Here is a 26,077-nt window from a genome sequence, read left to right as displayed (position 1 = left end):
TCAGTTGCTTTGTCACAATCTGTATTGTTAAAAGCGCTATATAAATAAAGGTGACTTGACTTGACTTGACTTAAACCCAATTGAGCATCTCTGGAGAGACCTAAAAATGGCTGTCCACCAACGTTTACCATCCAACCTGTCAGAACTGGAGAGGATCTGCAAGGAGGAATGGCAGAGGATCCCCAAATCTAGGTGTGAAAAACTTGTTGCATCTTTCCCAAAAAGACTCATGGCTGTATTAGATCAAAAGGGTGCTTCTACTAAATACTGAGCAAAGGGTCTGAATACTTAGGACCATGTGATATCTCAGTTTTTCTTTTTTAATAAATCTGCAAAAATGTCAACAATTCTGTGTTTTTCTGTCAATATGGGGTGCTGTGTGTACATTAATGAGGAAAAAAAATTAACTTAAATGATTTTAGCAAATGGCTGCAATATAACAAAGAGTGAAAAATTTAAGGGGGTCTGAATACTTTCCGTACCCACTGTATATATATATACTGTATACAAACTCACTTAAGAAAATATAAAATATAAAAATTATATATCCAACATAAAACCAAAATAAACACTAAATAAGAAATTTAAGGACAATATTCAAAGACAATATTTCCTAAAATGTAAGTTCATGGACTTTCAAACACATCATGAGAAGAGCAGGCCAAAGACGGAGTACCAATTTCTTACAGTGTTGAAACTGATTCACAAAAAAGCAAAGAGTATGTTGTTGGTTACCAAATTATTGTGATATGCATATCACGAAAATAATTACAATATATAATACAATTATAATAATATACATATAATTCGGCAATCTGCATACCAACTACCACCATTACGAACCCAGGTTAGATAGAATAAGCAAACATAAAGTTAAACTGTGTTCCACTGACATCTGTTGGTCGCACAAAGAAACTGACTGAGAAAGCCTAAAACAATCAAGTTCATCATTTCAAAGTCTTTAAAAAGTTTGCATGCACTTTTAGTGCTGACACACACAAATTTCATATATATATATATATATATATATATACATACAAAGACCCTTAGGATGTTGACAGTTCACTAATCCTCATAACCGGTCTACAGTTCTACCCTATAACAGTGTACTTACCTCATATAATGAGCATACGAATGCGGTGACGTACCTGTTTGATGGGTATGGCCCTTCCACTCCCTATACTGTCAGTTTTACTCTCAATGCTCTTTGTCTGATCACTGGCTTTCCGTGACTGCAAAGAAACAAGACAAGATGTCAGTGCAAAGAACAAACTGGGAACACACATGGAGGTGGGGAGGGTGTGTGTGTGTGTGTTTATGAGTTGTGCCTTAACTCTAGTGTGTGTGTGTGCGTGTGTGAAGTGTAGTGAGTGTTGGTGTGTGTGGTGGGGGACAACATAAAATCGCAAGAAAGAGGCTCAAATAAACGCGCAAGCAGAACAGTGCAAACATACAGCAGCACATTGAACGTGCAGTATATATAGATATATATTTACACAGACCAGGACAGACACACAGAACAAAACGACAACGAAAAATATCAAGTTCGACCCATAACGAAACACAGGAAGGCAGAACTAAACCCCCCAAGAGCTCTTTTGTGATCTTTGGCACCTCCTTGTGGCTTTACCAACCACAGAAGCAAGTCAGTCCAACCACAGTCAGATTCAAGCAATACAAGAACATTAAATGCAGCTTTATATACAAAAGGTTAGCAGAGGAGGAAAAAATAGGGAGTTAATACGGTGCATCTTTTTCTGACAGCCTCCACCTGTTAAAACATCTGATAAACAGGTCAGACAAGAATAATAACAATAAAAAAGATTCAGAATTAGGGTTAGATTGACAAACATTTCCAAACAAAGCAATATCAAGAGAAAGAAATGTTAGTTTATACATCATTTCAGTTCTGGATTTCAAGACGACAAGACAAGATGTCAGTGCAAAGAACAAACTGGGAACACACATGGAGGTGGGGAGGGTGTGTGTGTGTGTGTTTATGAGTTGTGCCTTAACTCTAGTGTGTGTGTGTGCGTGTGTGAAGTGTAGTGAGTGTTGGTGTGTGTGGGGGGGGACAACATAAAATCGCAAGAAAGAGGCTCAAATAAACGCGCAAGCAGAACAGTGCAAACATACAGCAGCACATTGAACGTGCAGTATATATAGATATATATTTACACAGACCAGGACAGACACACAGAACAAAACGACAACGAAAAATATCAAGTTCGACCCATAACGAAACACAGGAAGGCAGAACTAAACCCCCCAAGAGCTCTTTTGTGATCTTTGGCACCTCCTTGTGGCTTTACCAACCACAGAAGCAAGTCAGTCCAACCACAGTCAGATTCAAGCAATACAAGAACATTAAATGCAGCTTTATATACAAAAGGTTAGCAGAGGAGGAAAAAATAGGGAGTTAATACGGTGCATCTTTTTCTGACAGCCTCCACCTGTTAAAACATCTGATAAACAGGTCAGACAAGAATAATAACAATAAAAAAGATTCAGAATTAGGGTTAGATTGACAAACATTTCCAAACAAAGCAATATCAAGAGAAAGAAATGTTAGTTTATACATCATTTCAGTTCTGGATTTCAAAATGGATTTCCTTCATTTTTCAGTAGCTGGAAATGGCATTAGGGAAAGAATAAATGTTAAACAATGAATCCTCTCATACAAAAAGACCCAAAACGCAACATGAATGCTCACTCATACCCGACAGACAACATAATGGCGCTCATTCGCAAATGGAGAGAGAGATAAAGTTTCATGATCGACTCAAATAAACTAGGCTAAAGTGCATTTTTCAACAGTTTATTTTTTCGTTCGGATATATACAGACACCATACAAATCAAGTCACAGGTTTACGTGGAAATAGTCAACAGGCAGAGCCACACATTGCAGTTCCCACAAGAGAGAGTTTGACTAAAGAGGCGCTGTTTCATATATCTCATATATGTATAGAATATACTTTCTATAGAATACCATTGGAAATCAAATTCAATACAAGATATACGGCAGTCTATATTTGTCCATTATTGAATGATATAAAAAAACGAAACAGTGTGCAACGCATGGAACAGTTCATCTTAGCACATCGTCATAAAATAAAAAAATGAATAAGCAAAAACAATCAAACAAAAGAACAAAATAATGGCTCTGGGTCACAAATGCATACTACATTCATACAAGTCGGTGCATTTCCGTCACGCTTCTCTATGTCTATGAAGGCCTTCATATCATTCAGACTTCACACCGAGCGAGGAAACCGCATCCGGGCGTCGCCACGGCAACTGCATCAACTAAACGAGCAGCTTTATAAACGCATCACAACGCAATGTGACGTCTCAGGGCGTCATGTGACATCATGTTAGTTTCACAGTTGAATGGTGGTCAGCACATCGAACAAGAAAGCTATGTCATCCGGAATCACATCTTTTTTATCGTTGAGGGATCCGGCGCTATGCCGACCGTGCAGCATCGGGACCTCGACTAGCATCACATTCCAGTATGACGTGGTTCACAAAGCCGCGGTCTTGTTAATAAAGATGAAACGGAGACACGGGGTGCGGTTCGTGGCATTCCGTGTGAAGTCTGACTAGCTAAACTAACCCATCAGAACTCAAAGGAAAGACAATAAATAGGAAAATAAATAGGAGAAACAGAGAAAATCTTGGCAAAGTGTTTGGAATTACCGCAAAAGCAATTTTGGGTGTTGTTGATGGCTATTGTCCGGGTTGGTGAACATTTAGCAATAAAATGACTGATTATGATTCAGTTCAGTGTGTTCAGGTAACGCAAGTTCGAAATCTGTCTTTTTCTGTCCAACCAAATGTCCTTTAAACTCAACCATGGCTGCCAAGGGGCAAGTGTCCAAGAAAGCCATGGTGATACCCACGATGCAATGCAGGTTATTAGGGGGAATAAAGCAGCGCTTGTTTGCTCCTCCTCATTGAGGACCCCCTCCCATAATGCATTGCGGTCGTACCACCACCACCAAGGGCTCGTCTAATTGAGGAGAAGCTGGAAAGCCCTTTTAGTTGAAGAAAGGTTGGAAACAGAAGAACAAATCTGGAAATATCGACAAAAACAGTTCAACACTTTGGTCACGGGAAGAGTGGACAGAAAGGGTTTAAGGGGGGGGAAGCAATGGATCGCAAAAATGCGTAGACATCTACACTGGAGATGATGGCGGATGTAGTATGATTATTGGCTTTTTACAGGGCAAAATAGTGATGTGTCGAGAAATAATAAAATAATATAAACCCCTTCCCTCTTCCTGTTCTCTCACAGAATGGAAAATCATGGACAGACGCCACATTAGACCAATGACAAAAATATTTGAATGGTCGTTTTAAGTATCATGGAAGCACTGTGCTTGGTTTCCTGTCCTCTGCTGACATCTAGTGGCAAAGACACACACTTATGAAATGATATTCATGAGAGAATGTTATGAATTATGAGGTGACAGGAAATATTACTAAATCGGCAAACTGTTCTTTTTATATTATTCAATAATTACATGAGCTTTAGTCTTTCATTAAATAAAAAAAAAAAAGTAATTATTTTTTATAACATTTTTAACAAAATATTTAATTATGGCTTTCTTTAAAATGTAAATATTTTATTTTTATTTAGTGTGGAGCAAACTTAGTTGTTACCGATTGCAATCAAAAAATCTTACATTTTTCATTCAGTCTTAATTTATTAGCACTGGCATTTATATATATATATAATTTTTTCTTTCTTTCTTTGTTGGTGACTGTCCAAATGCTATCCTTTACTCTACTAGTGGTAACAAATTTACTCTTTCACTATGACCCAAAAGACTATGATTATAAGGCCACTCTTGACTTGGAACAATAAAATTATATCTAACATAAATTATATGTATATGACTTTGAAAAAAGCTGCCGAAAACTCAGCATAGCAAACACAAAACAAAGGCTTTCCTCATTTTTCACATGCTATTTCTAAAAATTTAGCTCGGAGTGGCTATTAGATCCAATTGCCAATAAGATGACCGGTTAGAGAAGTCGTCGAAAGGGGAAATTAGTAACCAATCCAGATCTCCCAGCCGTCTTCGGAATGTCGTAGAGAGGCTGCGTGGCCCCTCCCTCCTTGGTCTGGCTCCTCCCACTCCCCATCCCAGCCCTCACCCCCCTGTTCCCGCCCACACCGTAAGTCCGGCTCCTCAGAAGGTCATGAGTTGAAACTCTCGTTCGCTCTGCCACTCGGACACCCAGACGGGGTAGGTGGCGTGCTTCGGCTCCGTTACGCGCACCGGCAGAGCGTGGTGTCTCGTGTGGACGGGGTTAGACACGACCTAGCAGGGAGGGAGGGAGAAACAGGACAGGGGACGCTAGCACAAGAGCCGCCACAGCTGCAGCCAATCACCTTGTGGGATCCTTCTGATTGGAGGAGACTTTGGGGGGGGGGGGATTGGCTGAATGGACAAAGGTGGATCTTGATTGGTTAGATTGGAGATGGTGGTGTTGCTAGAACAGTGTGTGTGGCTCTGCCTCTCTCTCTGTCTGGCTCCAGCAGAAAGACACGCTAGGTGAATGTCTGTTAAAGAAGAGAAGGGGGCGGGGCTTGCTAGGGAATTTTGCTGATTTACACAGTGAAATTAGGAAGGGCACAGGGAAAACATCAATATCGGGGAGGGCAGGTATTTAAATCCAGAGAAGATAAAAAGCTAAGTTCCCTTGGTGTAAAGCTTTTAAATTTACAGTGTATATAAAGGACGAGGCAAATCAAAATGGCGGAAATAATAGCATAAATCGAAGCGTCTTTCCTTGTCCTAAACATCTCTCGTCATTTTAATGTTTGCCTCCCTGCGTTTACTGTAATATGTAGCTATAAAAAGCATGTGGTCATGCGCTTCTGTGGTAGCAGAGGCAGGAGGGATTCGGTTACACTTAGCTCCGTACCTCCCTCTTGTGGTCAGAGATGGCATTACGCTCTCTGGCTTTGCCCTCCACTGCCCTGGGTTTGAGGGGAAGGGGGTGATGAGACCTAAGGGCAGATCCACTCACTGCAGACCGACAGACGATAGACAGACAGACAGATAAATAGATAGACAGATAGATAGATATAGATAGACAGACAGACAGACAGACAGACAGACAGACAGACAGACAGACAGATAGATAGATAGATAGATAGATAGATAGATAGATAGATAGATAGATAGATAGATAGATAGATAGATAGATAGAAAATTTGGGGAAAAGCAATTAAGAATAGGAAAGGAGCAAGAGAGATGCAGTAAACAAAATTATCAGCATGATTTTCTGGTTTTTGACAGGCAGCACAATTTTTATAGTTTATTATAGTTCATAAAGGCCTATTCTTCCATCCCAATTCTCATACTTGTACTATGCATATGAATATGATAGTAGGAAAGTACATGTATGTGCAGTAAGATGTCATAAAATTGTGTCCTGATACCACATATGCCTTTGTTGCATTAAATATCATAGCTACTACAATTATTGTTACTGTTGTAAAAACTATAAATTAATATTTCTGTAATTGTATTTAATTTATTTGTGATGACAGTTTTTTAAAGTAAAAATAATAATTAACAATTTTTGTGGAAAATATGGTTACCATGGTAAATTTTCAGAACTGAAATATGTGCCTTCTTAATAACAACTAGCCAATTGTGATTCACTTTGCGGTTTGCATGCTAGCTGCTTCAGGACAGGTGTTTGGCTGACTGAGGCTGATCCTAGATCAGCACAAATGCACCAGACTCACCTGATTGATGTGTACAGAGGGGATGGACGCGGACGGAACTGACGAGTGGCTGGGAGAGTTGGGCAGAGATTTACACGGACCAATCGAAAGCTGCTGCTTTTTCCTCAGCGCCACCACTTTCTGAGCAACTGCAATCACACATCATAAATATTACAACTATGAAATCAATGCATTAAATAGATTAAAAGACAATAAAGACATTTATAATTTCTGTTTCAAACAAATACTGTTCTTCATGTTTTCTAAAAAAAAAAAAATAGAAAGGGAAAAAGAAACAAAAAAGAATCAGCATATCACAATGATTTCTCAAGGACACTGAAGACGGGAGTAATGATGCTGAAAATTCAACTTTGCATCACCGGAATAAATTACATTTTAAAATATTTTCAAATAGAAAACAGTCAATTTAAATTGTAATAATATTTCACAATTTTACTGTATTTTTGATCAAGCATCAAGATCAAGAGAAAAAAAAACCTCTCATCAAACTTTTGAATGATAGGGTAAAGTATGCAAGTATTTGTCCACCTCTTGTACACTGAATAAAAATGTATGAACAGTAGGGATGTTCATTTCGGTTATTTTTCCTAACCGATGCTCATTAACTGATTGTTAACCGTTAACCGACAAGATTATTTTAAATTAGAGAAAAAAGTAACATCATGTACTCACGAGCGAGACTATGGGTGCTCCAGAGAGGGAACAAAATGTCAAAAACAAAAAGTGGATCCCATTGCAAGAAACAAAAATAATCCACGTCTAGGCACTCACATAGCAGGCAAAATATAAAAGGATTATTTTCGTTTCTTGCAATGGGATCCACTTTTTGTTTTTGATATTTTAAATTAGAATGGAATTAAATTAGAAAGGACAAGTGTCTGTGACTCGTTAAAAAACACTAACATTTGTTTTCCGGGGATTGTTTTTAGCCTAGTATGCAGAGTTTCGGTTCATTTTTGTGCTGCGCGAAAGAAAACAGAGCAGAAAGCAGCATCCTATTTTCTTTAGGCTTATTTTACAAAAGCACAAAGATTTGTTTTTATTGTGAATGTACACAAATAAAGGCAAACCTTTTACAATTCCGATTATCTTTAGGACTAAAATGAGTAGTTTCTTCCACTGTTAGAAGGAAAAAACTCAAGTGATTGCGCCGGTGCTACCTTGACAATGCAGCCTGTTCATTATCATAATAAAATACAGTCAGTCAAATATATGGAAAAAAAACTATGTAGTTTAAATTTTTTTTTAGTAAAATCTGTGTCGTTAAGTGTTATCACCGCACCACCGTGATGTTATGCTAAACATTTTTGTTTTATGTGGATATTGGAACGCGAGTGAAGTAGGCTACATAACAAATAATAATTTGCCATTCAAATACATCGCGAATACGGAAACATTTGATTTTGTGTGGAATGAGAGACCCAACGTTAGTTTCAGTTTTGTTTTAGCCTAAATTAATTAGTTTTGGCTTGTCGTTTATATTGCTATAGCTTCTTATATTTTTAATTCTTGTTCTTTTCTAAATACTGTTAATTGAAAGGATTTGTTGTGGAGTGAGGGGAACTAACACTAGCTATGTTTACAGTGTTTATTATAATGTTTGTCAACATTCCGCATCAGCATTAGGCCTATTTCTGAATGAAACAATAAAATGCGACTTATACGCGATATGTTTTTCCCCCCTAAAAAACTATTTTTTTTATACGCGTAGCATAGGCCTATTTTAACCATGCAGCAAACCTTTTTAAATATTTTGATAAATTACTGAAAAAATAAATAATTTAATGACTTTTGTTTAACTGATTGTATTAATCGGTCAAAATTCTTACGCTCGGTTAACCGGTTAAAATAAACAGTGTATATTAGTATGACTTTAAATATAAAATATAAAATTTGAGTTCAAAAAATATTAAATTAAAATATTTAATATATATAAATATATATATATTTTTTTATTTTATTTTAAGAAATACTATCAAACATGTTTATGTAAAAAAATTGTAAAAAATAAATGCATTTTAACGTGTTTCGCACAGCTAGTCTAGATACTAGCTGTTTTTATTGTTTTAGTCCTGCATATGACCATCTATTCTTATGGGAACAATTAATAATTCAGCTGTCTTTTAATAACCTATAACGTCTTTCAAAGCCCCTGATTTGCAGTAAATGTGACTACAAGCATAAACAAGACTACAAAGTAATTTATTTGCAACCATAATTCATAAATGGCAATAAATTTATGACATTGAGTGCTTATTATTTTAGTAGGGAGATGTTCAAAACTTATGTACAGTATGTTACAATTTTTCAGTCCTAATGACGCACATAAGGTTTCTTCCCCAGCTGTGAAATGTTTTTGTGCAGATTTACTGCATGAAACTGGAAACCCTGGAGACTTAGCGTGAGCCTACAGCCATTTAACAAGTGACTCAACGTTATTCACTTTTACTTTTCGCAAAAACAAAGTAACAGAGAAAGAACGAGCTGCACACAAGTGAAAGAACCGGCAAAGTCGAGATGATGTTGATCCGTCTGCGTTTTCAAAGAGTCGAACAGCTCACCGTCTCCAGACAACAGGCGCATCTCTATCTTTTCATTATTTCAAATGCAGCCCGAGGAGGCAATTACACGCAAGAGAAAACAGCAACCGTCAACACCCCAGCAATAAAGGCAGGGACGAGAGAAATCCATCCTGACAACTATGATATTGGAGAGCGTGGAGGAAACTGCAACACTGCGGAGCAATAAAGCTGCTGGAATTATCGCAGCCCCTGCAACCGCGGGAGGAAGTCTCACACGGATATATAGAGCAGCGATACCAGATTACTGCACGAATGCTTGATAAATACTTATGTAATATGTATTTCTAGGTGTTGTGAAACCACTCTACCTCGAGCAGGAGGCTAGAGGGACACAAAAGAGATGTGTGGGCAGATTTCTGTAGCTTACTCTGCGATACATTCATGCCACATGACGACAGTGGGCGGAAGAGAGCGCTATCAGTGAACTCAGAGTGGCTCTGATATTCCAGCTGGTTTTCAGGATCGTTCGTAATAAATGCACTAACCACTAGCGATGGAAAAACACAGCTCTTTGTTAGATGAGGAGATAAAAGCAGGATCCAGAACGTCAGATGCATTCAGAATGTCTCACAGCCATCCTTAAAATCTGCTGTATGTACATAATATAATACAGTAAACTAATAACATAATAATAAATAAATACCCCCTTCACGGTCATACCTTTAAAGATTAATACATTAAAATACATGATCAATACCAAACTTCACAGATTGATTACTATTGTTGTTTTATGATGATGCCAACCAGCATGCAATGAATGTTTTAACTGATATGTAATTATTGCTTTTTTTACATAAAAATAATCATTAGACTACAACAATAAAGCATAACATGCTTTACGAACATTATAATAGTATTATTATTATTATATTAACAACAACAATGATAATTATTGTTACTGGAAATGAATTTTTGTTTATTAAAAAGTTGTGGTGTCTAAATAATAATAACAATAACCACAATAATAATGATTATTATTACTGTTTTTTAGTGCTGTGTTCGATACATCGATACGACAATGTATCGTCAGAGATTTGATGATACGAGTATCGATAGAGCGGTCTCTGTATCAATATTGCGGCACGTGTGCAGCAGTGGACCGCACAAGAACACTGTTTAAAAAAGGAGTAGAAAAGTGCGAGGTTTCTAAAAAATAATGAATAGAGCATAATATATAGGCTACAACCAGGTTTAATCTGGCCGCAGAGGAACACAACTGGGGTTGCCTGATATAAAGAGACTTAATCCCCGAAACAGAGCTTCCTGCGTGATACGAATTGTATCATGATGTTTTCCTACTGTTTTTGTATTGTTGCCTACAGCAATAATAATAATAATAATAATAATTATAATCATCATCATTATTGTTTCATTATGTTTATACAGTGCAAATGAAAATTTATTTTTGCTTATTAAAAAGTTTTAATCTGTGTCTAACTAATAATAATAATAAAAATAATAATAATAATAATTTATTATTATTACTTATATTAACAACAACAACATTGATCATGAGAATTATTGCTATTGGAAATTAATTTTTGCTTATTAAAAAGTTTTAGTCTGTCTAAATAATAATAACAACAATAATTATTATTATTTTTGTTGTTAATATAATAATAATAATAATAATAATTTCCTTGTTATTATTAATGTTGTTTTCATTATGTTTACAGCGTAAATGAAAATCAATTTGTTTATTATTATTATTATTATATTAACAACAACAATAATAATTATTATTACTGGAAATTCATTTTTGTTTATTAAAATGTTTTTGTGTCTAAATAATAATAACAATAACAACAACAATACTAATTATTATTACTGTTTTTGTTGTTAATACAATAATAAATATAACAACAGCAATAAAAATAATAATTAATAATAATCATCATCATTATTGTTATTATTATTATTTTCATTACGTTTATACAGTGTAAATGAAAATTGATTTTTGCTTATTAAAAAGTTTTAGCCTGTGTCTAACTAATAATAATAATAATAATGATAATAATAATAATTTCCTTATTATTATTGTTGTTTTCATTATGTTTACAGTGTAAATGAAAATCAATTTGTTTATTATTATTATTATTGTAAATATATTAACAACAAAAACAACACCAATAACAATAATAATAAAATGGAAAGTCATTCATAAAAAAAGTCATATTAATAAATGGAATAAATTGATAAAATTCCACTGGCTTGGATGGGTTAGATTTGTTGTTCTAAAAACATTCTTACAAGCTTTTCACAAAAATACCTTTAGAATTATTAATACTTAAATATAAAATCACATAAAATATTACCAAAAATTATCAGGAACAACAAGGTACTTCGGTCCAATACTGATCCATTTTTATATATAAAAGACAAGCTATGTACTTCATTTACATGAAGAACAGAGAATATTAACTGCAAACCAGGTTAGTAGACTCACACCTGAGGATAAACACTTAAGTGTTCAGAGACACTGGTTAACACATCTGGCATCTCACCATCTTGAAAGACTCTCTCGACGTTAAGCCCATAGGTGGAGCAGGTTTCGTAATATGTGGAGCGTTTCAGGTCGTTGGACAGTTTTCGAGCCCGGGCGTCATCTATCACTCTTGGGTTGGCAGCGCTGATGGCATCTAGAAATCATATGATGGGATAAGACAAAGCATATTCATTTTTGGGTGTACTATTCCTTTAAACTCCCTCTTCGACACACATAATGACAGTACAGCATCTACATGCTCATAATTGTTAATTATGTGTCTCATCAAAGTGCAATTTGCAAACAAGTACTGGGCAAATGTGTAAGAAAGAGTCTGTCAGCTCACTGCAGATGAGACTTCATATCCTGCTGCTTTGTTAAAGCAAGACGAATGTACGAATGGTTTCGTCACCTTTAGACTATGACTAAATGCGAGACTTTCATGGAGGATTTAATAAAAACAAGTGCACATCAAATTTAAGGCATCCTGTGTTCTACTGTAGAAGAATAATAGAGTCAGTGACGGTGTTATGACTCACCCTGCGTCCCCACCAGCACCATGGGAACCTCTGCCGTGTTCCTGTAGCTGGAAAGGCGCAGGAAGTAGTTATAAACTGTCTGGAAGCTGATCTCATCCTCCAAGCTGAAGACGAACACCACCGCGTCCACCCAGGCAGCAAACTGAAACACGACAACAAAACCGTAGCAATCTCAGCATTTTTAAAATAACACCTTTTGATTTAGCTATCAGATTTAGCTTTTTTAAACAATATATTATATTATATTAATATTTTGAATCAGTTTTTATCATTTCGTTTTTTTCATCGTAATTTTGGTTACAGTTTTAGCAATTTTGTGTATTTATTTATTAGTATTTATAAAAAGAAATCTAGGGTTAGTAGGCTTTTTATTCTGAAAGAAATGAATACTTTTATTCAACAGGCTTACATTGCAAAATGTATATTATAAAAATATAAATATATTTCCAATAAATAAAAGAAACTTCTTTAGTAAAACAAACACACACACACATACTGTATATATATATATATATATATATATATATACACACACATACACACACACTTATGCACATATATGCACATACACAGCATTATTTTAGTATCAACTTTAGTATTTCTGTATTATTTTTGTATCACTGAAAGACACTATTGCAGTTTTGTTAATATTTTTAATAGGTTTTTATTTTTATATTTTCCATTTTCATTTTAGCAATTTTTTTTTTTTCATTTTTAGAAGATTATTTATTATTAGAAGTTTATTTGTTTATTTTAGTTTCTGTATATTTTCCATGTTCATTTTAGTTCAAATTTGAGCACTTTTGTTTTGAGTTTTTTTTCTTAATTTTTTGAAGGTTTTGTTTTTATATTTATATTTTATTTATTTTATTTTATTTATTTTTGTTAGTTTAGTACATCAAGATAAACTAAATTATGCCCTGGTAACTAGTAAAATATTTTTTTAAGTATATTATTTAATTTCATTTAATGTTTATTTTATATAAAAAAAATAATACTTGTAAAATATTTGTTTTAATTTAGTTTCTGTTAAATATAATAAGCCTCTCCATCTATCTATCTGAACAGCTACTGAGCCGATGAACCATGTTATATGCTAGTTATGTTTTGTAGTGTAGGCAGGTACATTTCAGTCATTTTAAGCGATTTTACTGAAGCCCTACGTGTGAGTTATTCCTCTATTTGTTTTCCATTTCCTGCAGGAGAATAATTCTAATCATGGATAAATTACACGACCAGTAACTTGAATTGTTTCTGAGCCTTGAGACACACTCATTGATGTCTGCTTGAAATTTGAAGGGCCACATTACAAATTCTTGTGGTAATTTGCATTCTAATCAATTACGCATTACCATAAAACCAGCTAAACGGAACACAGACTAACAGAGAATAATTATCGCCGCTATTCCACCAGGAGCTACACTGGCAGAAAAGTTTCACTCGAAATCCCCATTCCCACAACACAGGAAGCCAGTCCTCATCCACGGCTGAAAGCTGCCGTGAGAACCATCAGACTATAATTACACTGAGCCGCAGCAAAATGTGAAAATAGGGCCACCCTGAAATGGGCCCCACGGGGCAAGTACAGAGGTTCATCTTGACACGGCCCCGCGTCCCGCTCTATGCTGGGGGAATGAGGACTGGGAGACACATTTGTGGAATATTTTAGCAGCTATTTGGACAGTTCTCTGCTTTTCTCAACTTGTGAAAAATCTCACTTTCTCGGATATCATTAATTATTGTAGCGCCGCGTCAGCATGCAGCCCTGGAGTTGCAAATTGAACAAGATAATTAAGGTGTTTGGGGTATTACTAGTACTTTACATGGAAATATCTAAACAGTTTTTTATCCACAAACTCTTCAGTTAGACGTCCTTACATGACCCAAAACGACTTGATTTGTTGGAGCACAAATGGAGATATTTTCAAGAATGTTTATGCTGCTCTTTTCCATACAATGAAAGCATACAATGACCAATTTCCCCTACTTTTACAATTAGTTTACCTTTGCTGTCATCTAATACTTCCTTTAATCTATAAAAACACTACAAATGTAAGTATACTGTTAAATGTAATCTTTAGCAAATCTCATAATGAACATCCATTTTTATACTGCACATTATGCATTATTATCAGTATATCATATTTTAATTGTGAAATCATTCCTTCTCTATAATACAAGTCATGATGAACACATGTACGGTGCTTTTTCACCCTTTTTTGGACCTCAATAGCCACTGGTCACTATATACTTTGTTGTACAATCAATTTTCTATGGAAAAGAGCAGCATGAACATTCTGCATAATATCTCCTTTTGTGTTTCACGGAAGAAAAAACTTTACACTTGTTGGCACACACGTCTTGGCATCTAGCTGAAATAAAAAGCTTTATACACAGTATGTAATATATATTAGTATATTTATTTCAGTTAACGTTTATTTTATTTCAAGTAACATTTTTTATGGTTTAAATTTTAGTTTTGGTTAACTATAATAACTCTGCTGATTTCATATTGAACTTGTGGCTTACCTGCATTTCTGGCGGGCCGCCTTCATCCCTGATCAGCAAGAGATAACTCTGTCCATCCACCACAATCTCCTTTTTAAACCTCCCTCCTGCAAGAACACAGAATAACATTAATTATACTGTTTCTACAACACGGTCGTCTCTAAAGCTCATTTACCAGCAGGCAGTGTGCCGCTGACGTCAACACCATCAAGATTAAGGGACTGAAGATACACCCCTGAGGAACCCCCTCTAGCCCCGTCAATCTGATCGCACAAACATTTCCCATTTTCAGCTTACGCATACCTTCTGGCAGTTGTGAAGTGTTGGACAAGGGATGGAGAAAGAGAGAGAAAGAGCAAATGAGTTAGTGAGCGTGTAAATGAGTGTTTGGGATGAATGTGTTTGCATGTCTAAACATGACTAATGATTAAACCCAGCAGAGCGCCGCCCATCGCTCCTGCTTCATTATACAGCACATGCAAACATGGGAATCTCTGCTAACACACTGATAAAAAATAAATATCAGCCAACATATGAAATTAGGCAAGCCGAAATCTGAGTTATTTCGACACCAGCAGCGAGATGAGAGTCTGAGACTTTGATTTTTCACCCTTCATTTATTCCCTTCTCAACAGATGTGTTTTTTTCCTTCCTCGCAGCCGCTGGCGCTGAAAGCTGATGGAACTTTGATGCCATTGAGATTCTCTCAAATTAAATTGCACTTTTTTATAGTAGGAAACTTTGTGGAGCCGAATGAAACTTGCCTTACGGTAATCTTCTAGGAGGACAAAAGAGGAAGGGTGAGATCTTCACAGATTATGACAGGTGAAGGAGGCAAGGCAATGTGTAGAATATATGAACAGCCTGGAGAGGAAAGGGCTCGATTTGGTTGAACTTCACCTGAAAGTGTTAGGAATTTAAATAAGGAGTCATTGAAAGGCACAGAATGGTACAGTGTAGGGATGTGCATCTCATGACTCAAGCCGATACGATACACATCTCGATGCATAGCCAACGATACGATACATTAAAGATACATATGAAGCAGCTACCGATGCGATGCGATACGATTCACCCCTATTACGTTGAAGTGCGATCCGATTTCGATTCGATTCAACACAATGCGATTCGATGCAATATGATACAATGGAGAAAATATGATCACATTTAGTGTCTCGAGGCCAGTTTCATAAAACAAGTTAACTAAATAAGCCAGGCTTATTTCAGTTAGTCTGACTCATTGTCAAATGATTTGGTTTGATGGTTAACTATAATAACTCTGCTGATTTCATATTGAACTTGTGGCTTACCTGCAGTTCTGGCGGGCCGCCTTCATCCCTGATCAGCAAGAGATAACTCACAGTAACTTACAATTACTGCTATCATAAAAATACACTTTATGTGTAGGTTTAAAATTCTACAAAAGACACATTTAATGTCCAAAAACAATTTCTTTTAGCAAAATGTATATTTTATGTATATGAATTATTGCGCTCCTATTCGATTGCGCTCCGTCTGTTTTAGCGTGCATGCCTCTCTCTTGCGTGCCTCGCCCACTCCTGACAGCAAAATGGACATGTTTGCATGACTTTATAACATTTACAAATGAAAAATATACCTGTGACATGTCAGTTATGCACTGAGGAAAACACAACGTCTCAAATGCATTAAACAGCACAGATATATTCGCTGTTAGCAATGGTGGATCGATTTGATCCATGATCGACATTAAGAGCTGCTTAAGAATAAGCGTGCACAAATTAGTGAGATTGTGTAAATTTAATTTGTCGTTAATGGAATGGCTTAATGCCCCGATTGATTTGTTAGGTTATTTCAAGTCAGGTTTTGGACTTTAATCCCAGTTTTTCCTCGGTCTCCGTGGTGTTGTGATGCATCATATTCACTCAGCAGCAGCGGTGATGAGAGAGCGCGCTTGAGAAACAGTTCAGAGAGGAGAAATCAATCTACATATAAAATATTGGTCACAGATTACTGGTCACTTTCTAAATAATAAAAGTATAGCGCATCTATTAGTAATTATATATAAATAAATCGTTTTTTACCGATGCAAATATGTTTGAAACGATGCATCGCGATATAAATGACAACTTGTAGTCGATGCACACTTTTAAACCGATGCATCGCATCGTTAACTTTTTATGCCGTTGCACAGAGCGAATCGGTGAATCTTCCCATCCTTAATACAGTGGCATGGTACAGAAATTATGTAACAATGTTAGCTGACACAGAAATTATGTAACAATGTTAGCTGACAGAATGAAAATAAGTAATGTGAAATATGAAAAAAATTAAGTAATATAAAATTGAAATATAAAAAATGTATTTAATAGAAGTATATAATAAATTATGTATAATATTGAAACAATAAATTACTGTAATTAACAATTTCTATTTATATAAATAAATGAATTCTAAATTACTAATTCAAAACTAATTTTATTTTACAGTAAGAAATATAATAAAATATAAACAATTATAAACTACAGTGGGTACGGAAAGTATTCAGACCCCCTTAAATTTTTCACTCTTTGTTATATTGCAGCCATTTGCTAAAATCATTTAAGTTAATTTTTTTCCTCATTAATGTGTGTGTGTGTGTGTATATATATATATATATATATATATAAAAAAAATGTTATAATAGTTTGTTAATATATATAAATATTTAAATAAAATAGTAAATTATTAATACATAAAACCACTATTTTTAAAATTGAATAATAATTGATATAGAAAAAATATTGATATACACACACACACAATTATTTTTAAATCAATACATTTTTAAATGCAAATATCCTTTTAATAATTCAATCTTTTCAATCAATTAAAGCATTAAATATATAAGCAATAAACACAACATAGACTGAGGTACTTTGATTATGTGAACACTGTTCATGAGGGGACTATATTGTGCAAAATGCAATGAACCTAACATGACCTAACATTTCCAGTGTGATGAATAAACATGAAGCGACTGGAGTGACTATTTTGCAACAAGTTTTGATTCATTATTTGATCTGACTGCCAAAAATGTAAGATAAAAGGTATTACACAAAATCAAATAAAAAATGCAGAGCAATTAGAGCTGGACACCCTTGACATGCAACGTGATGAGAAAATGTGACAATGTAGCATAATGCATACTATTTCACTATAAAAAAATAGTCAGCATTCAGTTCAGTTCGTTCAGTGCATGACCTCCCTTTATTTTATCTCTACTTTGTTGGGAATTGGGAAATGCATGATGGAGCTTTTGACACTTCTGATCACCTCCTAGGACTGGATAAATATAATGATTGAATGCTTGTTGCACAGTGTACGACTGAAACCTGTGAAAGTTCATACCACATATCAAATCCTTACAAGTTCAGTGACCCCTGGAGTAAATTGGCATTAAGAGGTTCACCGAGGGCACTGAAGTACAGCCCGATGGAGCAGTGAGGGACATTAATAACAGCAGAACGAAACACAACATGACCCTACATTGAGATTTCAACCAGTGATCTCACATCGACTGAGAGAGATATTATCCATAAAGCCATTATGCCAAGAACACTAAACTTTTAATTAGTTCACCTATGTCCATAGCTATTTTTATTTCGTCAATGCTTCCCTTGAGCTTAAAAACAAAAAAAGTGTTGAATTTCAGCATAGTTTTTGCTCTAACAGGAGAAATTGAACAATATGTTCATATTAGCCAATGTGAATACACCTGCAAGCCTGCAACCTGATATTTATTGTCTACAATATTGTAACTGCTGTTTTAACAATATGCAAACTTACATTATCAAGTGTCACTCACTTTGCAAAAAACAAACTAAAACACATCTTGAGAGGCCCAAAGCGTTCACTGCATGAAGCCTATTAGAATGCAATTCGAATGACCCTATAATTCAAGTTCTGAGAGCAAAAATATCCTTGTATTTTTTTTATAGTTATAAGATATGATAATAGTTAAAGGGATAGTTCACCCAAAAATGAATATTACCCCATGATTTACTCACCCTCAAGCCATGCTAGGTGTATATGACTTTTTTGTTATTTTGACATTTTTTTATATAACTCCAATTGTATTTGTCTGAAAGAAGAAAGTCATATACACCTAGAATGGCTTGAGGAAGAGCCAAGGAAAATAATGTTTAAAACTTGTGCGACCTTTTGGACATTTTCGTCCTTTTCAGTTTTGTTTTTTTGATCATTTTGACTGTGTTATTGCCAACTGCATACATTTTGGCACAGGTGTGTATTTTTATTGGAATTGTACTATTTCACTTCCATTTCCTTTAATAAATCTGTTTTGCACTAGGTACAAAAAATTGTTCCTCTCAGGACCTTAAGGACAAAAATGTCCCCGTTGAAACCCATTAAAACTGCTATTTCTAATCGCAGTGCCATTTAACTAAAATCATGCAATTTTTGTTGATAGGCTTTCATTATATTGGCAAGGCTTTAAAATTAAATTTTTTACCAGATGGTGCCATTTTTTCAGGTTTGACCTATAAAGAAAATACTTGCTTTATTTCTGTTTTCTGCTTCTGCATATTATAGAGCCAATTGGATAAATAATGCAGCTATAATTGTGTGGGTGTGTTGGTGTGGATGTCAGAGTGTGGTTTGTATGCGTGTCATAAAAAAAAAAGTGTGTGTGTGTGCATGTGTGTTCTTGTAATATTTGAGAGAGAAAAACTCTACTGCAAATCACAAATCCAACCACTGTGTGCACCAGCAGAGTTTTGCTGACATCTAATGGGGAAAATTTGGTACTGCGCCCAAACAAAATCTTACTGAAAGCTCATTTTTTGAGATATCAACCTCAAATTTGGAATACAAGTTGTTTAGATTTATGGCTTTGATTTTCTAGAAGGTATAGAGTTCAACATGTTTCATAAAATATATATTTTATATAAAACATTTTTCATAAATCATTTTTTTTTATTATTACAGTTTTTTGACACGGACATTTTTGTCCACTATGGACCTATGTGTAACTTTTTTAAACTGACGCACAAGGGTTAATTATCGTTAGCAAAAATAAATAAATCTTGTCAATAACGCACATTCCTACTGCAAAAAATAATTGATTTACTAAAGAAAATGCAAGTGATGCTTGCATGCAAAACAGACTGAGATTGGTCTGAAAATCACTTCATTCCAAAAGATTTGAGGAATCAACTAGTTCAAATCTCTAACTCTAAAATAAGAGCAATAATTCTTGCATTAAGAGGCACCACTAAAAATGGTTGTTTAACTGAAAAGAATTGAATTTAACAGCTTTTTTCAAGTGCATTCACTGAAGCTTTTAAAGTAGGAGATAATTGCATTGGAGCCAGTAAGGGCATGTCTGAACATGTCAAGATAGGACAAAACAAAAATCCCTTCAGCAAAGTTTCCTGTTCATTCTGACGTTTGGCAGAAAGCCGTGCAAAATGGATGTTTTTCAGCTCTCAGTTTTTGCTGCAAAGGCTAAAAAGAAAATGACTAAGGTACCGAGTCTTACTGTCGCCGGCAGAGGTGTATGAGACTTTTCGCGACGCTTTTGAAATTCAGCCCTGGTTTGGGTCTTCAGGAATCCGTCGTTCTGATTCTAATCTCTAATTTACATTTCAGAGGGGCAGCTGGTGCCAAGAGGGCATACACATTTAATCTCTCCGCCGTCACTCAAAAGTAAACGCCGAGGATTGATGACACGCTTGGCGGCGGCAGGCCAGGCTGCCTGACCCTCTGTTGCCATGGCAACAACGGAGTAATCGTAGAGGCGGAGCATCAGCGTGGAACTAAGAGCTGCATCTGTGCAGGAGTCAATGACAGATTACAAATTAAGGTCAATTTCAATCAAGAGTCTGGGAATGTCTGCAAACGCTTCATGCAGTGGGAATCACAGCTGCATTAATCACTCGTTTAATGCAATTGCTTTTCTGCCAAATATGAGTATAACAATACTATATCAGACTAAACAAGAAAGAGTCTGAGTAAATGTCTTCATTACTTGCATAGTCTATGGATATGATATTGTGTTAAAACCATGGCTTTTTGGAGATCTGTACTATCATGGTATTCTTTGAGATTGGTCTATAGTGTATAAATATAGTAATAATTCAGTGGTTAATAATAAAATGGTGGAAGTTTTTTAAAGAAATTAATACTTTTATTTGCAAGGATGCATTAAATTGATCAAAAGTGACAGTAAAGACATGTATAACGTTTACATTTTTTTGTTTTGTTTATATTATAAATTTTTTTTTTTACAAAAACATCCTGAAAAAAGTGTCAGTTTCCATTAAATAAAAAAGAAAAGAAAATAATGCAGCACAACTGTTTTAACACTGATAATAACAATAATCAGAAACGTTTCTTGAGCAGTAAATCAGCATATTAAAATGATACAGCACATGGAAACATGGAGTACTGATGCTTAAAATTCAGCTTAGCATCACAGGAATAAACTACATTTGAAAAATTATTCAAATAGAAAACAGTTGTACTTATGAAAATTATAACTATATTTCAAAATACTACTGCTTTACTGTATTTTGATCCCAAAAATGTTGCATTGGTGAGCATTAGAGATTTCTTTCAAAAATATTAAGAAATTTGAGCAACCCCAAGCTTTTAAACGGTAGTGTATCTTTTATAAACCCATTGCTTTATCACTGGATACCATGGTACCATCATAGTATTTTTCTAAGAGACGTCAAAGCACAAGGCTTTATTACAATAAAAACGACAGGCATTCATTTTTAATAATAAATGAATATAATCAATAAAAATAACTTGTGGCAGAGCTTCTGTTCTCTAATGCATGGTTCCTGAATTTTGTAGTATTTTCTATTATAGAAGAACAAGTATCTTTTAGCGTGGTTTCTGAAGTTCAGTACTCAGGTGCGTGTTAACACCAATCTCACAATCCCACAGCGATTCATTGATTTTCATTTTTCTCACTGCATTAGAAATGAGCATTATTCCACATCGACGCCACAGTTCAGTCAGAGAGAAGCAGAGAATCTGACTGAATGAGACTGAACTGTGAAAGCCGAATTCAAAACAAGTCACAACAGGCTCCTGAGCGTCTTCTTCCTTCATGAGAAACACAATGTGCATACAGGCATCCAACAAAACCCACTGGGCCAGAATACTCAACATTTCACCTCATTTAAAGCAATGCGGCTATTGTTCACCATGTTCCGGGTTCAATGCCAGCTTAAATATATTGTCAACATTTAAAAATTATTTATACTCTCTCTCAGTAAAACAATACATTTTTATTCTTAATTTACAATATTGTCTCATTTACAATAATGCAGACACAATGTACCGCTAGAATTTTGGCTAAAGCAGTCAATTCTGTCTTTTCAAATACAAAAATTAGTATTTTATGAGCTAAAAACGGTCTAAAAAAGCATCCCCTTAGCAGTGGAATTACTCGTTATGCATTGCAGATGTAATTTTCTTTACATAAAATCATTACAAATACATGAAATCCTTTAGTTAACCTTTCACAATTTTGTTTGCTGGCTTGATATGATGATAAAATGGGATGCGACTTACTCAGGAAAGGCTGGTAAGTGATTTTATCATCCTAGACTCGTGTTAAGACATATTATGTTTGCTTTATGGTGATACTTTCGAAACAGTGATTCTAAGGTAATCTTGCCCCATAGGCTTCTTGTGTAAGCGCATTACCAACAACACCATTTTTCTTTGCTATTACAAATTGAGGAACAACTCAAAGTCTTGATTACGTGCATGTATTGAACCCAGAATGTTTCTTTAAATAAATATGCTGCTGTTTAACCGTCTGGGGTCAGTAACATTTTTAAATGTGTTAGAAAGAAGTCCCTTATATGCTCACCAAGGCTGAATTTATTTGATCTACAATACAGTAAAAACAGCAATATTGTGAAAAATATTACAATTTCAAAGAACTACTTTCTTTTTAAATATATTAGAAAATGTCATTTATTCCTGTGGTCAAAGCTGAATTTTCAGCATCATTGCTCCAGTCTTCAGCGTCACATGATCCTTCAGAAATCATTCTAATATGCTGATTTGCTGCTCAAAAAACATTTCTGATTATTATCAATGTTGAAAAAAGTAGTGCTGCTTCATATTTTTGTGGAAACCTTTATACATTTAGTTTTTCAGGATTCTTTAATGAAAAGAAAGTTGAAAAGAACAGCATTTATTTATAAAAATCTAAATGTCTTTACCGTCACTTTTGATCAATTGAATGCATCCTTGCATTCAAAAAAAAAAAAAGGTACTAATGCAATTAAAAAGAAGATCTTGACTGAAGCTTGTTACACGTGTCTAAAGTTTGACTTTTAACCTCAGTGTCAACCCAAAACCATTGCACGCCATTTCTAGCTGACAAAATCATTTGTTCCAATAAAAATAAATAAATAAATGCAGTGCACAGATGAGCATATGAGACGATACAAATTCATGGCCAGCAAAGTCTGCTCCGCGGCAGGAGGTCTTGTTGGGTGACTGGCACTGACAAACACGCTGTAGTCGGCCCTCCCCACGGCTCACTCACCCTCGGGCGACTCCTCCTGGACATATGTTCCTGTCAGATACCGATGAACTAACGCCGACTTCCCACTGGACAGGTTTCCCACAATGCCCTGCATGCAGAAACAGACATGAGTCAGGCCAAAACAGAGCAGCAAACAACAGTGTTTGGGTGCATTAAGCACACCGAAGAGAAAACAAATGACTGTCTGGAAGATAATCAGTGGGATTCATTTCAGGATATTAAATTACTAATGAAACTTAAAGGTGCTCCAAGTGTTTTTTGTAAACATTTGCCTAATAGACAATAATAACTTTCATCAACTATTCACTACTGACAGATAGAGAACATCCGCTGTGCATCCAGGATTTCCTTCTAACGAGTCGTCAAACAACACCTCAAGCGTGGAGGAAGCAACTTACAGGAGTTTCCTCGCACCTGACGCAACTGTCCTGCCTGTCAGTCCACTGTATGACGGCTGTTCCTGCACGGATAATTCCCTCACCGCTGCGAACAGACAGCCTTATAAACCTAACGAGGACAGATTTACCCGTCTTTCTCCTCAAACACTGGAGATGAAGGACTTCCTAGTGCTGGGCGGTATACCGGTTCATACCGAATACAGGTGTTTATTTATGTTATGATATGAATTTTTTAAATACTGCAATACCATTGTATGTCGCTTAAAGTTCGGAACGCAACACTGTTTGAAAGGGGTCCCTTTTCACTGTTGCACTGTGGTGAGGGAACAGCTGTATGTGTTACTAAGCGTGAAAGTTCCGAAACTGAAGCTGTAGAACTAATAGAACGTGATGACACAGAAGAACTCATCCACACTGACCGCCACAAATATCCACCGCCCGCTGCCATCAGCTCCCGCGTCTCACACACACGAGCGCGACTTTAGCACTAGATTTAGCAACTTTCAGACCCTTTTAGCGGATTTTTTCCATTGAATATTCATACTGACAAACCTAGCGACTTTTTTGGATAAACCTTAGCTATGGTTCAGTTGGAAGATTTCGCCAGTGCTGTCCCGCGAACTCGAGGTCTGACTTTCCCCGAGAAGTGTCACCGCTCTCGGCATCTGTTCTGTGCAGTGAGCGGCAGAGAAGCAGTGCATTCAGTTTGCAGCAGCAGACTCGTCAATAAATGAGTACAAAACAGTGTTTCCTAGCACCTGTCGCTTATATAATTTTGAAAAATACCGTGATACATTTTTGGTCATACCGCCCAGCACTAGGACTTCCTCTAACAAACATTGAAAAGGAACGATGAGGTTAGCACCAATAAAGACAGATGGAGACTTTTGAAGAATTCAAATTCTCCTGAACTTTGAATGTTGAATGCTAATTATTATTTTTGATAATTTGACTTTTAGCTACCAAGACAAACAGCTGAGATTAACACATTTTCGATATTTAAATTCCTTTTCACATGATGATTGTCCCCCCGATAATCACCATAGAAAATTTGAGAAGTCCGTCTAAACAATATGCAGAACCAACATTTAAATGATAAGGTTTTAACAATAGCTAAAAATGTCAATAACAAAAAAAAAGTTACAAAGCCATTTTTTAAACTTATATTTACACTTCTTCATTTCATTTCATTTAACTGGTCTGGCAGCTAAATTATACCATTATACTGCCAATAATTAAATCAACACAATCAATGTACATATATATATATACAATTAACAAACAATTATTATAATTATATAATAATAATCATTATTATTATTATTATTACATATATAAATAATATATACATTAAATAATACTTATATAATACTAATATTACTAATTATTATTATAATAGCAAATAAGTATTTTTTATATTTTAGTTAATATATTAACACAATGTTTACCTTAATTATGGCTAAATACACCAGACCAGTTAAATGAAATTAAATGAAAAAGTGTAAATATGCGTTTTTAAAAATTGCCCTCTTTGATATTGTACAATATTAATGGCAGTAATTAAATCAAAATGTAAATGCATTAAACAAACGCTAACACCAGCCATGTGGTCATGCATCACTAGGACCAAGTTGACCTTCAAAAGAGCACTGAATACTGCTTTCGTCATGGAAATAGAAAAACTCTGTCCATTCTTTTCCCACACCCCAAACATCCTCCTCCTCCGTCATCATTTAAACACCGGAGGCTCATACTGAGCAGCGTTTGGGTTCATCAGAGGGTGTTGTGTACTGTTAACAAGGTTCAAACAGTAACAATCTTCCTCCGTAATAAAGGCCCAGACGAGCAGTTCGTTACCTAAGCGGCTGCCGCAGGCCTCCAGAACAAAGAGGAGGATAGAAACTTCATTAGGAGAAGACTGCATATAAAAGCTTTATGAGAATATAGTTTCATTGCATTGCCTCATAGTAAGAAGTTAGAATGAGTGTGTTCTTTAAATGGGACAATTATGATTCTGGATGATTATTCTTCCATGAAGCCGATACTGATACTAGTAAAACTATGATCTGTGGTGTACAAAATAATATAGCATAAATTGAGTTATTCCAGTCATATTGTGTATGAAGCATCACTGAATTCTGTATTTTCTGACTGGTGGCTATTGTGAGGGAACATCAGGAGAATAACTCAAAGAGTGATGAGCAGAAATATCATTTCAGAGACTGACTGACAACT

At 35.4% G+C, this 26,077-nt stretch overlaps 1 protein-coding gene across 1 annotated transcript in view; it reads right to left on the bottom strand.

Moving 5' to 3' along the window:
- LOC107555304 (arf-GAP with GTPase, ANK repeat and PH domain-containing protein 3-like) overlaps positions 1-26,077 on the bottom strand; it is a 99,263-nt gene that overhangs the window by 65,410 nt on the left and 7,776 nt on the right. The window contains exons 3-10 of the mRNA XM_016238066.1: positions 23,445-23,532; positions 14,906-14,991; positions 12,377-12,518; positions 11,857-11,991; positions 6,771-6,898; positions 5,222-5,331; positions 3,994-4,076; positions 1,149-1,417 (exon numbers count right to left, since the gene is read on the bottom strand). Of these exons, the coding sequence (XP_016093552.1) occupies positions 1,149-1,417; positions 3,994-4,076; positions 5,222-5,331; positions 6,771-6,898; positions 11,857-11,991; positions 12,377-12,518; positions 14,906-14,991; positions 23,445-23,532 (1,041 nt within the window). The remainder of the gene's footprint in view (positions 1-1,148; positions 1,418-3,993; positions 4,077-5,221; positions 5,332-6,770; positions 6,899-11,856; positions 11,992-12,376; positions 12,519-14,905; positions 14,992-23,444; positions 23,533-26,077) is intronic.

This window comes from Sinocyclocheilus grahami, unplaced genomic scaffold (genome assembly GCF_001515645.1).
Source record: "Sinocyclocheilus grahami isolate Dianchi unplaced genomic scaffold, SAMN03320097.WGS_v1.1 scaffold19.1, whole genome shotgun sequence".
Lineage (NCBI taxonomy): Eukaryota > Metazoa > Chordata > Actinopteri > Cypriniformes > Cyprinidae > Sinocyclocheilus > Sinocyclocheilus grahami.
This window is presented reverse-complemented; position numbering and strand designations above follow the sequence as displayed.